The sequence below is a fragment of the Nanorana parkeri genome, unplaced genomic scaffold (genome assembly GCF_000935625.1).
Source record: "Nanorana parkeri isolate BGI_ZX_2015 unplaced genomic scaffold, ASM93562v1 scaffold1661, whole genome shotgun sequence".
Taxonomy (NCBI): Eukaryota; Metazoa; Chordata; class Amphibia; order Anura; family Dicroglossidae; genus Nanorana; species Nanorana parkeri.
Genome location: NW_017307929.1, coordinates 266,414 through 280,431, shown reverse-complemented (window position 1 = coordinate 280,431; position 14,018 = coordinate 266,414). Strand labels below are relative to the sequence as shown.

The 14,018-nt window shown below is 43.9% G+C and overlaps 1 protein-coding gene across 3 annotated transcripts in view; it reads right to left on the bottom strand.

The window, feature by feature from the left end:
- Window positions 1-10,857: 10,857 nt before the first annotated feature.
- The window catches only part of SLC12A1 (solute carrier family 12 member 1), a 101,855-nt gene continuing 98,694 nt past the window's right edge, over window positions 10,858-14,018 (bottom strand). For all 3 annotated transcript variants that reach the window (XM_018571053.1, XM_018571052.1, XM_018571051.1), the window contains exons 25-26: window positions 13,657-13,724; window positions 10,858-11,412 (exon numbers count right to left, since the gene is read on the bottom strand). In XM_018571053.1, the coding sequence (XP_018426555.1) occupies window positions 11,277-11,412; window positions 13,657-13,724 (204 nt within the window). In that variant the 3' untranslated portion in view covers window positions 10,858-11,276. The remainder of the gene's footprint in view (window positions 11,413-13,656; window positions 13,725-14,018) is intronic.

Genomic DNA, 14,018 nt, shown 5'->3' with positions numbered 1-14,018 from the left:
TTCGGACGAATTTTCGTTATTCGGAGATTCGGATGTACCCACATTTCCGAATAACAGAAATGACGAATAAAAACGAATCAGAATTTCCGAAAACTAAATTTCAGACGAAATTTGTTAGCGGTAGTCTGTAGGAATGTTCGTTTGTGGACGGATTTTCGTTACAGCAAAGTGACATAAAAAAAAAAGTGGGTTCCCCCCTAAAATTCCTACCAGACCCTTAATCCGAGCACAGGCCCAGCAGGGCAGGAAAGGGGGGGACGATCGAGTGCCCCCCCTCCCTGCGCCTTACCAGGCCATGTGCCCCCGGCATTGGGAGGGTGTCAAGGGCCTCTTCCCCACAACCCTGACCCGGTGGTTGTGGGGGTCTACGGGAAGGGGGGAGTATTTGCATTGGGATACCCCTTTAATTAAGGGGGCACCCAGATGCCCCCCCCCCCCACCCTAGTGAATGGGTCAGGGTTGTGGGGAAGAGGCCCTTGTCCCCATTGGAACCCCCAAAGAAGCTGATGAAGCAGATATCTGCTTCATCAGCTACTCTCCAGCTTCCGAAGCTGGGAGAGTGACACAAGAATGCGGAAGTGATGTAATATACATCACTTCCGCATTCTGACAGCGGAGGGAGATCGTGTACCGACCTCCCTCTTATCCCCTGTCACAGAGCGACTATGCTGGTCCCGGGCTCGCACCGACTTTCGTTGTGCGATGGTTGTAAGATAATTAAAATCTCGTACGATCTGCCCCTCTTGGACAGGCAGATCCTACTTGCGATCATCGCAAGCCCGCCCCGCTGAGGGGGAGGGCTTCCGATGACTGCAATGCTGAGCGGTCAGTGTGTGCGCTTGCGCACACCGGCCCGTTCGGCATTTGTCTTCCGAGCACGCCACTAAACCACAGAAAATCTTATGATTTTCGGCTGGTTTGCCAAAAGACGTGCGCCCTTACAGTAGAAACGCTTGCACGCCTTCCATACACCTGCCGATTATCGTATGATCGCTGGATCACATCGGCAGATGTATGGGAACCTTTAGAGAGGATTTTACACTGACCACCAATGTAAGGGGGATTTTACACTGACCACCAATGTAAGGGGGATTTTACACTGACCACCAATGTAAGGGGGATTTTACACTGACCACCAATGTAAAGGTGCCCATACACTGCACGATTATCGTACGATAATCGTATGCGATCGGTTTTTCGTACGATAATCGAGCAGTGTGAACGGAGACGTGCGACCGTTTCTACTGTACGGTCGCACGTCTTCTGTCGAACCAGCATGTTCGAAAACCAGCCGGGAATCGTACGATTCTCGGCTGGTTAGAACGGTGCTCGGAAGATAAATGCTGAACGGGCCGGTGTGCGCACGCGCACACTGCCCGTTCAGCATTGCGGTCATCGGAAGCCTTGCGATGATCGAGAGTGCGATCTGCCTGTCCAAGATAGGCAGATCGTACGTTTTTTTAATCCCTTTACAACCATCGCAAGACTAAAGTCTTGCGATGGTTGTAGAGTGTATGGCCACCTTAAGGGGGATTTTACACTGACCACCAATGTAAGGGGGATTTTACAATGGCCACCAATGTAAGGGGGATTTTACAATGGCCACCAATGTAAGGGGGATTTTTTTTTTTGGCTTCGTGTGGCTTCGGGCCGGCCGAACATGCTCAGAACTAGGTCCCTCTGTCTCTCCCCCCTCAGTTGTCCCTCTTTTGGAACAAACTCCCCTTTTACTTTCCCCTGTGACTCAGTAGTATATCAACCTGGTTCTGTCTGCCCTGTTGCTATCATCTCTGCGATGTGAGTCTCTGAGATGGCCTTTCATAGTGTTGCACAGGTATAAGGTTGTCCTGAGGCCAAAGGCCTCCTTTCTTCCTTTTTTCCTCCTTCCACTTCCACAAATGTTTCGGAGCATGACATAAGGGTGGGAAAACAATGTCCTATACTTAGATATTGCTCTCCCTCCCTTATGTCATGCTCCGAAACATTTGAAGGACATTTCTCTCCACTGTTTAAATGTGGTATGAGCTGTGTGAATATACCTCTCCGCTAAAACTTCCTTTCAGCAATCAGATTCCCTCCTTGCCCTTCCCTTGAGGAACTCCTTGCCATTTGCTCCACCATTGCTACTTGTATTAGGGTAGTCATTATTCAAGCCTATATTTGAAAGGGTAGAATTCACACATTTGTTACATTTTACAAGGTGAATGTTTAGCCCTCTTCTGATGTCTGTTTTGAGTGTAAGGTGGCTAAAGCTGCCCTCTGAGTTTATTGAGCCCTCTTTGACCCGTTGTTACTGGAGCATGTGGGCTGTACTTCCTGTGTTGCCCACCCCTCAATTAGGCTGCTTTTGGAAGACCTATGGTCTGACTCTGATCCTGTGTCCTGTCCTGTACAATTAAGAAAATAGAATGTTTGACTTGTAAAATTATTTTCTTGGAGTACAGTACAGGACACAGGTCCATCACCTCTGTTCTAATGATCTCTCCTTATTTCTTGCTCTAAAACTAAGGCATTCTGGGAGTGACAGGGGTTATATTGGGGCTGTCTTTACAGCTTTGTTTGCCAGTGTTCAACCACCTGTTGCCGAAACCTTTTACTCATTAGGCCTTTGACCAACCTCTGAATGGCTTATCTACTGCATAAAATTAGATCTTCAAGAACATCGCTAAATAATAACTGCATACCACCAGAATAAGGCTTAAACCGTATTATTCACAGTCATGTCCAGTGTTTGCAGTTATAATTTCATAACATCATATTTATGAAACTGTCAGTTGACCCTGTATTATATCCTTTCATGCTTGAATACTAAGCTTTCTAAAAAATACAGTCAAATAAATGTATTTATTGTGTTTTTACAATTCGCAAGGGCTCACCAAAATTGTACAGTAGAAGATTGGAAAAAGTCTGCTGTAACATCCAAATGGTAGGGTCAGAATCTGGGGTAAACAATATAAAAGCATGGATCTACCCTGCCTTCTACGAACAGTTCAAGCTGGTGGTGGTGGTGTAATGGTGTGGGAGATGTTTTCTTGGCACACTTTGGGCCCCTTAGTACCAATTGAGCATTGTGCCACAGCCTACCTGAGTATTGTATTGCTAACAATGTCCATCCCTTTATGACCACATTGTATCCATCTTCTGATGGTTACTTCCAGCAGGATAACACACCATGTCACAAAGCTAAAATCATTTCAAATTGGTTTCTTGAACTTGATAAAGAGTTCACTGTACCCAAAAAGCCTCCACAGTCACCAGATCTCAATCCAATAGAGCAACTTTGGGATGCGGTGGAACGGTAGATTCACTTCATGGATGTGCAGCCGGCACATCTGCAGCAACTGAGTAATGCTATCATGTCAAAATGGACCAAAATCTCTGTGGAATATTTACTTCAATTATCCAATCATGTGAAAAGCATGTGGAGTTTGCTTTTCACAATTGGGTAATAGGAGTGAAGATTTCCCACTCCTTTAGTAAATCATCCTCAAAGCATCAAGATCAAGACAAACCAGCCCTCTAAAAAGCAAACTGAAGACATGCATTTTGGGCAATGCATGTGAAACTCATCTTCTAGAACCAGATCTACTTCATAGAGCCAATTAGCAGCAAAAAACAAACAAAATGCAGCGGCATTTTTGTTGAACATTATTAAGTTGATATGATACTCACCCTAGTAAAAGTTCAGCACAAAATGCTATAGGCGGTTTTGCCAATAAATTGGTTGCTGCATCAATACCCCTTTGTATTCTTGATTGCTGTTCTGGTATACCTGTCATTTATTAGGATTGGATGAAGAGAGAACAATGCTCAACCATGGGGCTAGATGAGTAACTGGCTCTTAGTACATGTTCATACAAAGAACCAGAAATTGTGCAGATATCTTTTTGAAGTTGGCAGTTCTGGATATTGATTGTGTATGCTATGACTGCAGAGCGTTCAATTGGGAATTTCTAAAGTAATTGCAGACATGTAACATAATACAGGTAGATCCCTTACACATGTAAAGGAAGTTTATACATAGACTACATCAATCAGATGACTGCCAGGCGCTAATTCACATGAGTGTTTGAAACAAAGTGAACACACTCAGGGTTATTCACAGAGCTGCCGAAGGCAGCCGTGTGAATAACCGACCCGAAGTGAAGTGAGCCGAACGCTGCTATTCACTTCAGGCTTGTACAGCTGATTTCAGCCGTACATTGGCTGAAATCAGCTGTACATTGGTTTGCTTAGGCTGGCTTTGGGTCGTTCGAACATGCTCGGCCGACTCAAGTACAGAAGGAGTTCGACTCAGCCAATCCAACATCTGGATCGGCTGAGCCGAACCTCTGGCAGCCTACTCGCTGCTATTCGGCCTATTCTCATAGGGGCTGAACAGCAGTGAGTGAATAGCCAAATGCCGCTGAGCGGCATTCAGCTCGGCTATTCTGCTCGGTACCTCCGTGGAATAGTAAAACAGTAGGAAAAAAAGTTATAAATGATTGGGCGGAGCTAGCAGTGACAGCTAGCTCCGCCCAACTGTTTCCTATTGGCCGGGACCTGCTGTCATTACAATGAGAGCTCGGCGGAGATATCACTCTGAGCTCTCGTTGTAATGACAATTTCAGCGGAGCCGGCCTTGATATCACGGTCAGCTCCGCTAAGCTCTCATTGTAATGACAGTTCAGCGTCCCCCATTACAATGAGAGCTCAGCGGAGCTGGCCATGATATCAAGCAGGAGGAGGTACCAAATCAACAGGCAGTAAGTAGGTAAGGTCAGAACAGGAGGGCAGAAGCAGGCCGGGTCAATAACAAGAGATCGAAATTACTCAGTCAAATTGCAGACCACAGGAATAGCTCAAGAGCAATCTGCAACTTCTCCAAGCCATCCTGGGATTTCTATAGGCTGAGTAGCACCAATGCTAGTGCTTGTTGTGCACTCTCATGCGCACACATGCATGAAGATGCATATGTGGTCAAGACCCTAAGTGCTGGACCCATGCCACATTATGTGCTCACACTGATTGCCGTGCATGGTGACAGACTTGATCTTCCTGGCAATGTGTAGAAGGTACCTTCTGGTACCTTCACTTGCCTTCTACACTCCCATTCCTGGTGCTTTGCAAATAATACCTGTATCCTCTGGTCAGCATGTATCCTCTGGTAATCAGGGGACGCTGAATTGTCAGTGCAACTGGCCGGAGCCAGCCGTCCGCTCGGCCCGATTCGGGGTTTTCACTTCGGCTCAGTCGAGCCGAAGCATATGCCTTCGGCTCGACTGAGCTGCTCGGCCAGCTTCGGGAGCTGTACGGACTATAGTGTCACAGACTTACTCGGCGTGTCCCCGCGTTATTTGATGAGTGCGGTCTCCCTCTAGCAGTTAATGTAACTGGGAGTCGCTCACTGAACTTCCCTATCCAACAAAGACCCCATTGGTTCCGCAGCTGTGATCCAGTTAGATACTTAGCACTGGTCCAGCCTTGACATATAGTGAATAGCCTGTGCAGCAGCCCTTCGATTCTACTGAACCGAAGGGCTCAGGCGGCCGGAGCTAGCTGATGGATCAGCCGGAGCTACGGCTGATCCTTCTGTTAGCTTTGTGAATAGAGCTCTACATTGGGTTATGACCTTGGAACACTGGCATTGATTACTGCCCTCTATATATGACACACCACAGTGAAGGAACTACTGGTTGCATGTTTGATATTTTCTAATTATAACTGCGAGTTATTGAAAACTAGGTTACTAATTAAGGCCTACCAAAAGAGGAGTATGCACATGGTTAACCTTATACTTACCAGCAGATTAGACATATCTGATTCAAAAGCCTTAGACTGCTACAGTGGCATGGTGCTAGGGATGCTGCTACGTCTGTAAACCATGCTATGACACATTTTACTGCCCTACAATAAACTACCAAAGGCCAGTGTAGCTGAGCAGAAAAACAGGAATCAGATTGTAAAATTCCCTAAATAGGAGGAAAGGTGCACTGGATTTTGAAGGGGAGAAGCTGATTAGACAGGGTACCCTGGTCAACTCTTGAAAAGGTGCTTTCATGGTTGTTGTTTGCTACATGTGTACAGATATGTTAGATATATATTTATTTAAAGAATACAAATGACAGTTTTAAAAGAAATATATGTTTACTTTAACTAGGTAGAAGTTGAGAAGTAAAAGTAAAAAATGCAAATGTGACAACTCAGAGGCTTAGTGGTTAGCAACTCTGCCTTGGTTTAATCCCAGACAACACACTATCTGTATGGAGTTTGCATGTTCTCCCTGTGCTTGCATGGGTCTCAGCCTACACTCCAAAGACATGTTGATCGGTTAATTGGCTCCCGCCAATTAAAGTGACACTAAACTCAGGAGTTACATCTTAAAAATGCCTTCAGGTACCTTAACTAGTAACAAAAATGTATCACTCAGCTGTAGATCCTCAAATCATCTCTGAATTGGTGCGGACACTCCTTCCTATTGGAGGGTGGCTACTTGTGTAACACCATGGTCCCTGTGTGTGTTGTCAAGTAGCCACTGCTCCAAGGTTAATCCTGTGATGAACTACAATCTTATGATTAGTTTACCAGTTTGTATTGAGATTGTAGTCCATCACAGGAACGACCACAGGGAACAAGTAGCCACCCTCCAGAAAGAAGCACAATGTCAGCACCAATTTAGAGATGATTTGATTACAGCCAAATGATACCCAAATAAGCTGCATTTTTAATTAGGGTACTTGAATGCATATTTAGGTTTTACTTGTTGAGTTTAGTGTCACTTTAAAATGGTCCTAGTGTGTCTATGAATGTGAGCTAGAGACCTTAGATTTTAAGCTCTTTCAGGGTAGGTGTTGATACGAATGCATAGTATGTAAAAGCCCCATGTATATTGTCTGCCTTATATAAATCCTGTAATGAATAAATAAATTGTCATATTGCATTCTCAAATGATACAAAAATGATTGATTATGTTGCTGGAATCAGCATGCTGATCTCACTTTATCGTTTGTAATGTTCTAATCAGATATTTTCCCATATTAATGACAGACACCAAATTACAACTTTTATTATATTTATTGATTTATTTTTAAACAGAAAGACAAATGGAGGCATTACAACGCATCCTGAATGGAAAACATTGAATCAAATGTAGTAAACAGAAAAGTGAGACCAAAGAAAGTGCCTTAAGAGGAAATTAAAGATTTAATGAGTATGGGAAAATAAATTAAATATATTTTTCTTTACACCTATTTAAAATGTATTATATCTGTTCTTAAAGCGGATCTACTGTTGAAATGTGAACAATCTAATATTGATCCTACAGCTTGAATACAATTCTATATTGCAGTATAGTTGCTAACACACATACCTTTTATGAAAGTATGACATTTTCCTCTTATTTCCCTGTGTATGCATTGTTGTAATAAAAGCTATTGCACTGAACTGCATGTGACCACTAACAGCCAGGAGTCTGTCATGCAAATTGGTAGTTTGTTCGTTTCTCTCTGGGTGATTTATTCCTCTCCGGATGATCTATATACATTGCAAGGATTGTAATAAACTTTGTAGCATTTTCCTATCTGTTTCTGTTTTGAAAAAGCTTTTTGTTGCAGCATGTCCTTTCCAAACTGATTTGTCATTATAATCAGCTGGTGGACTTTCTGCGTTGTAATGAGGAAAGGTGCAGTGTTTGCATCCATTTAGTAGAAATTAAACCTTATGGAGTATCTCACCAAAAATGACATTTCTTTTGCAAGGGATGCCAAAAAAGATCAGTCACCCAATCCCAGAAGCAAGAAGTGACATTTCTGGGTGCGTTCCATACACGATCTATTTATGAAATGCATCCAGGTCACCGTCTTGCATTGAATTTTTCAACAGATTTAGAACATTACAGCAGCTACAGTTTTAAATGGAAAGGTATTTTTAATAACAAACTACAAAATGGCTTGTGGGACAATTATACATTGTATATTTTTATAAATTCTTTATTAGTTCAGGTTAACAGATTATTTGTTGTATATAGAAAAACGGAAACTGTGCCCGTGGGGACTCGCAAGTCCGGGCGCATATGGTATACATACATCAAAACATCATCAAGAAGGTAGCATACATGGTATATTGAAGCATGAGAGAACCCCTTTGGCGTCAATGGAACGCATTTGAGGGGAGGGAACCCTCTCGCGACCCCGGCCTAAGTCTGGGGGGTACAGTCATGGGATGTTGCTGATGTTACCACGTTGACGGGAGAGAAGAAGGAGGAATGTAGTATAAACAGAGGGTGGAGAACACAAGACAAGAGAGGGGGGGGGTAAGGGGGGCTGAAATGGAGAAGGATGGGTAAGTCGCTACATGTCATCGCCATAAGTTTGGAATCAAGGATCGTGCGGTATTCCGAGGTAGAGGTATAGTCTATCCAGTAAAACCATGCGGCTGAGAATTTGGAGGAGGTGCTTTGGATGGAGCTGGTGAGGTCCTCCATGAGTCTGATGTCGTTTATTTTGGAAAACCAAAGCTTGACCGAGGGCGGGGTTACCTGTTTCCAGAGTAATGGGATGCAAGCTCGAGCAGCGTTCAGTAAGTGGATAAGAACCGATCTAGAGTAACTCTTAGGCGAGAATTGGTTATGATGGAGAAGGAAGAAGGCCGGATCCATTGGGACGGTGTGGTCTGTGAATTTTTGGGCAATCTCACGGACCCGGGACCAAAAAGGGTTCACAAGGGGGCATGACCAAAAAATGTGGAGCATGTCTGCGGGGGATGAGCCGCAGTGCCAGCATGTGTCTGGTATTTCGTGGAGTTTATGGGGGGTTCTGTACCAGCGCGTGAGGATTTTGTAGCCCAGCTCCTGATATTTGTTGCAGATGGATGACCTCAGGGAGTATTGCAGCAATCTGTCTCTCTCAGTCTGTGAGAAGTGGATCTCTAATTCCCGCTCCCATTGGTCTAGAAAGTATAGTGGGGGGTCTAGGTCGATGTTGAGAGCCATCTGGTAACAAAGAGATAGCGTTTTCGCTATTGGACCTGTGTCAGAGCAAGTTTGTTCGAAGGTGGAGAGGCTCCGCTAGTAGGTTGAGGGCGTCGGGAGGGATGTCAGGAAGTGAGTGAGTTGTAGGCATCTCCATGTTCCCAAGTTCCGCAGATCAGGGTCTGTGGAGTGGGCACCGATCGTCTGCCAAGATGGGCCGTTCAAAAAATTTAATTAAACCCTGAATTTGCCCCGATCCAGGAGACGGCGGAATAAGCCATCTTCCAAGCCTGGGGGGAATCCGGGGTGACCTATGATAGGTTGCATGGGCGACGGCTGTACAGACAATGCCAACCTAGGAAATGCCCGACTTGTCACCCGCCACGTGGAACCCACCGTCGGGTGGGATCTAACAGACCTGGGAACTGGACCGCTGCACCACGGCAAGACTGGTAGAGGAATGTCAGTTGTAGCTTGTTCAAGCTCAATCCATGGCTTGACGTCACCATGGCGGCACCAGTCAATCACTCGGGATAAGTGAGATGCTATGTAGTAGAGATGGAAGTCAGGTAGGGCCAGCCCTCCCGCCGCCTTCGGGCGTCGCAGGATCGGTAGTCTCAGTCTAGGGATTTTACCGGCCCAGATGAAATCAGAAACCAATTTTTGCAGTGAACGGAAGAACGCGCGTGGGATCTGTACTGGGAGGGTCTGGAAGGGGTATAGGAGCCGTGGGAGGATATTCTGCTTAATGATGTTACAGCGCCCTGTCCAGGAGAACGTGGAACGGGACCATCCTTGGAGGTCTGTCTTGACTTTTTGCAGTAATGGGGGGAAATTTAGGTTGTACACGTCAGTCAGGTTCCGAGGTATGAGAACCCCTAAGTATTTAATTGATGTGGAAGACCACTGGTAGGGGAAGTTTTGCGAGAGTCGTGACAGCATGGGAGGTGGGATCGTAAGGTTAAGGGCTGCCGACTTCTGGGTGTTAATATGGTAGTTGGATACCTCCCCATACTGTTGTAGAGCCGCAAGTAGGTTGGGTATGGTTGTATCTGGGGTCGTTAAGAAAAATCGTAAGTCGTCGGCGAATGCTGCAACCTTGTGCGTGGTCTTCCCCGCCCGCAGGCCCTGGATGTTAGGGTTGGCTCTGATGGTCCGGAGTAGGGGTTCAAGGGTCAGGATAAAAATGAGGGAACGGGGTCGTCAACATTCCGTTAACGTACACTCTGGCCGTTGGATGGGAGTACAAGGCCAACACCCACGCGAGCATGCCCAGACCCAACCCAACATGTTCCATGGTGAGTCGGAGAACGGACCAGTCAACCCTGTCGAAGGCCTTCTCTGCGTCCGTGGACAAAATTAAGCTCGGGATGGCCGTCGACATGGCCGAGTGTATAACATTAAGGACTAGGGTGGTGTTGTCCCTGGCCTCTCTGGAGGGAACGAACCCAGCCTGGTCTGTGTGGACCAAGGAGGGGACATGGGGAAGCAGTCGCATGGATAGGACTTTAGCCAGTAGCTTGGTGTCCACATTCAATAAAGATATCGGCCGGTAGCTGGGATAGGCCGCTGAGTGGAAGGAGTAATCCCTAGTGTCGGGGTGATGAATGCGCCAAATATCGGAAAGCTGATGGGTATGGAGGCATTTTTTAAGGCGTCTCAGCGCCGCAAACGGCAGGTTAGAGGACTGGTTAGTAGAGTCAGCTAGATGGTCTAGGTGTAGGTTGAAGTCTCCCCCTATCACAAGAATGCCCTTCCGAAAGTCATCCACCCGCAACAGAACCCGCTCCAGGAAAGTCAATACATGGTATATTAAGTTTTTAAAATATTTTTTTAAAGTGGGGTTACCCTTTTAAAGCAAAGTTCTCAGAAGCAAACTGAAAATGCTCTGTACTAGTAATTGGGCTTTCACATCCTCATAGAAATATATATAGCTAGTGTACCATAAAAATATAAAATATAGTACGCAGTTTACATCTGATATATTATGCTATTAAGGAAAGCTGATCTTTTATTAAAACATTTACATGTAATAGAAGAATGCAGTCAAAATATATGATCAATTTGCTAATTTTTACCAGTAGATTATTAAAATTTAACAATGCTAATTTGCTCTTTCAAAACAAATTTTGGTTTTGATGATCATATTAGTCAGTCTCATCAATTCAGTAGAGGTACATATAGAACCTTATATTAAATTTGATGCACTCTTAAGATCATTATTTTCTTTTTTGGCTTTACCTTAGAGTTAACATTTTAGAGATCTAGTTAGATACTTTGAATAAAGGTGAATCTGCACGCTAATATGAAGAGAGGTGCAGTTTTAGTGTTAAGAATAGAAAGTTAGTACACTCTTGTGATTTCCTCTAACCAGTAGCACAGGGGGAAGATTTTTTGAGAGAATTTCCACCCATGCCATATAAAGGTGGTCTGATACGGTTCCTTTTCTTGCAACTGGAAGGCTCCTGTCAATAAGAAAAACAAGTATCTTGGTCATTAATCTACCTCTACCATTTCTGCAGGAGCAAACAGGGGGTTCCACAAAATCGCCAACCAAGATTTGTGGCAGCACACAGGCCATTTAACGTGTCATTATTAAAAGTAAATATTTATGTCTGCCTTGACACTAGCAAATAAAAGCAACCTAACAAAGGTTTAACCCTTTTGCTGCCTTAGCAGTTTTTGTTTTGCACACATGTTAAATAGATTTTAGGCCAGATCATGACTTAACACCCCACATAATAATGTATTTCCTGACAGCAGAGACGTTGTAGAATAAAATGGTGGTAGTTGTCAATTTTTATGTCACATGATATTAGTGCAGCTCTTTATCAAACCCAAAATTTCCATAGGAAATACAATTAAATTAATTTAAGTGCACAAAAATGCAATATATTACCCATTTTTATTGTAAAATATAAAAGAGGAGGTTGTGTCGAATAAATAGAGACCCAACATGTCAAGCTTAAAAATTGTGTGCACCCACGAAATGGTGAAAAACTACGGTACTCCAAATTGTCCATAAGCAACGCTTTAAAAGCCAGTACAGGTTTTCAGTGTAGAGTTGACCATGAATAATGTCCTTAGTATTGCTAAGTATTGCTCTCACTCTGGTGCATGCGGCAATACCTAACACATGTGGCGCAATTGTTTTCGTATATACGTACATCTGATGCGTGTTTGCATTTGTATATGTGTGTTTGCAGGGACCGGGACTTTAAAAACATTTTCAGGGTTATTCACAAAAGGGTGAAGAGTTTTGAGAAGGCAGGAGAAGTGAACAACCTAGGCCAAAATAGCTGATTTGCAAAAATTCTCCAATTCAGTTCACTTTCCAGTTCAGCTATGTTGTCCTAGATTGTTCACTTCTCCTGCCTTCTCCAAACTCTTCACCCTTTTGTGAATAGCCTTGTGAGTGTTTTGCGGGGACAGGGACTTTAAAAACATTGAGTGTTTGTAATTTTATTTAACTTAATTTGTTTACATTTTCTTTTTACTTGATTGCTATCACATAGAGGGGCTCACAAGCCCCCTATGTAACAGCAATTTAGTGGTAACAGGTGCTCTTTAAGAAGACATTAGGGGGCCTGAAGCTAATCAAGTGCAGATCATACTTGATCAGCTTCAACTCAGAAACAGGAAGTAATGAAATCATCTTTGCTTCTGGTTTCATTCAGTGGGGAGGAGACCAGCAAATGGATGTTCACTGGTATCGCACCCCACTACCCACAAACAACCGTGAGGATTGTGTTTATATGGGCCTACTGCTGCTGACGTATATCATACCTTAGTGGCAGCAAAATAATTAAAGTTTAACTGGAGCCAAAACTTTTTATTTTAGTTTTAAATAGAGTGGAGAGGGATTCGCAGTCAGGGATTTACTGCTGTCTGTGTCCCTCTCTATTTGTTCTGGTGACTGTTATCACTAAAAATAAAGAAAATCCCAAATTTTAGGTTGTCATCAGAACAGGAATACATTCGAAATCTTCCAATGAGGACACTAGTTCTGGTGACTCTGCTGACCGCCAGGGATTTCCCTCTCTTTGGAGGGATTTCCCCTCACTTCCTCTTGTGGCTACCAGACAGGAAGTGAAGGGAAAGCTATTGTAAAAAAAAAAGTTGGGGTTATAACCCATTTTACTCTATTCAAAGGTAAACACATTTTTTGGCTTCAGTTCTACTTTAAAAGAAACCCCCTTTGTGATAGACAATTCACATAACAAGCCCTCTTTATGGAGACATCAGGGGTCTCTAAGACCCCTAATGTCACCTAAGGACCCCCAGAGAAGCTGATGAAGCAGAGATCTGCTTCATCAGCTTCTCGCCATCATCTGTGACAGGAGAGTGACACTGAATGCAGGAAGTGATGTAATATACATCAATTCCTGCATTTGGGGACCGTATAGGAGATCAAAGGGAGATTGTGTACTGATCTCCCTTTGATCTCGACTTTACATTTCTGACAGTTTCCCCACACTCGTGTGCGCGCTGGGCACCGTACACGAGTGTGGGGAGAGGAAGGACGTCTTAAGACGCCCTCCTGCTCCTATAAGGCTCCCGTCCCGTCAGGAACGGCCATGGATGGGAGGTGGTTAAAATTGTTAATAACAAAAGTGCTCAGAGCTCTAACTTTTCAAACTTGCATGTGCTCGCCATCATTTGATGACCGAAGACTGATCCCAGTAGAATTCAATATATATTATACTTACAAAAGAATGAGGTTTGCAGATCGAGAATGTTCTTGTAGAAGTTCATTAAGCCTTACTTGTCTGTAACTCTGCAAGTGAAGAAAGACATTTAATAAAACTGACCACTTCATAAATGTGACACATAGTTTTATAGTGTTCCTGCTAATGTAAAATTAGTTGTGTCCATATACTGTAATAAGATGTGCAGGTTAAGATCTTACTATCCACCATTTTTGCCAAATGATCTGCACACAATAAAGGAACAGAGAGAGCTCAGAAACAATAAGTGTTTTGCTTATCTAAGGGCTTCTTCATACCATAATACATTATAATGCACATCACAAGAGCATTAAATTGCTGGTTTTTGCAATGCATGACAATGC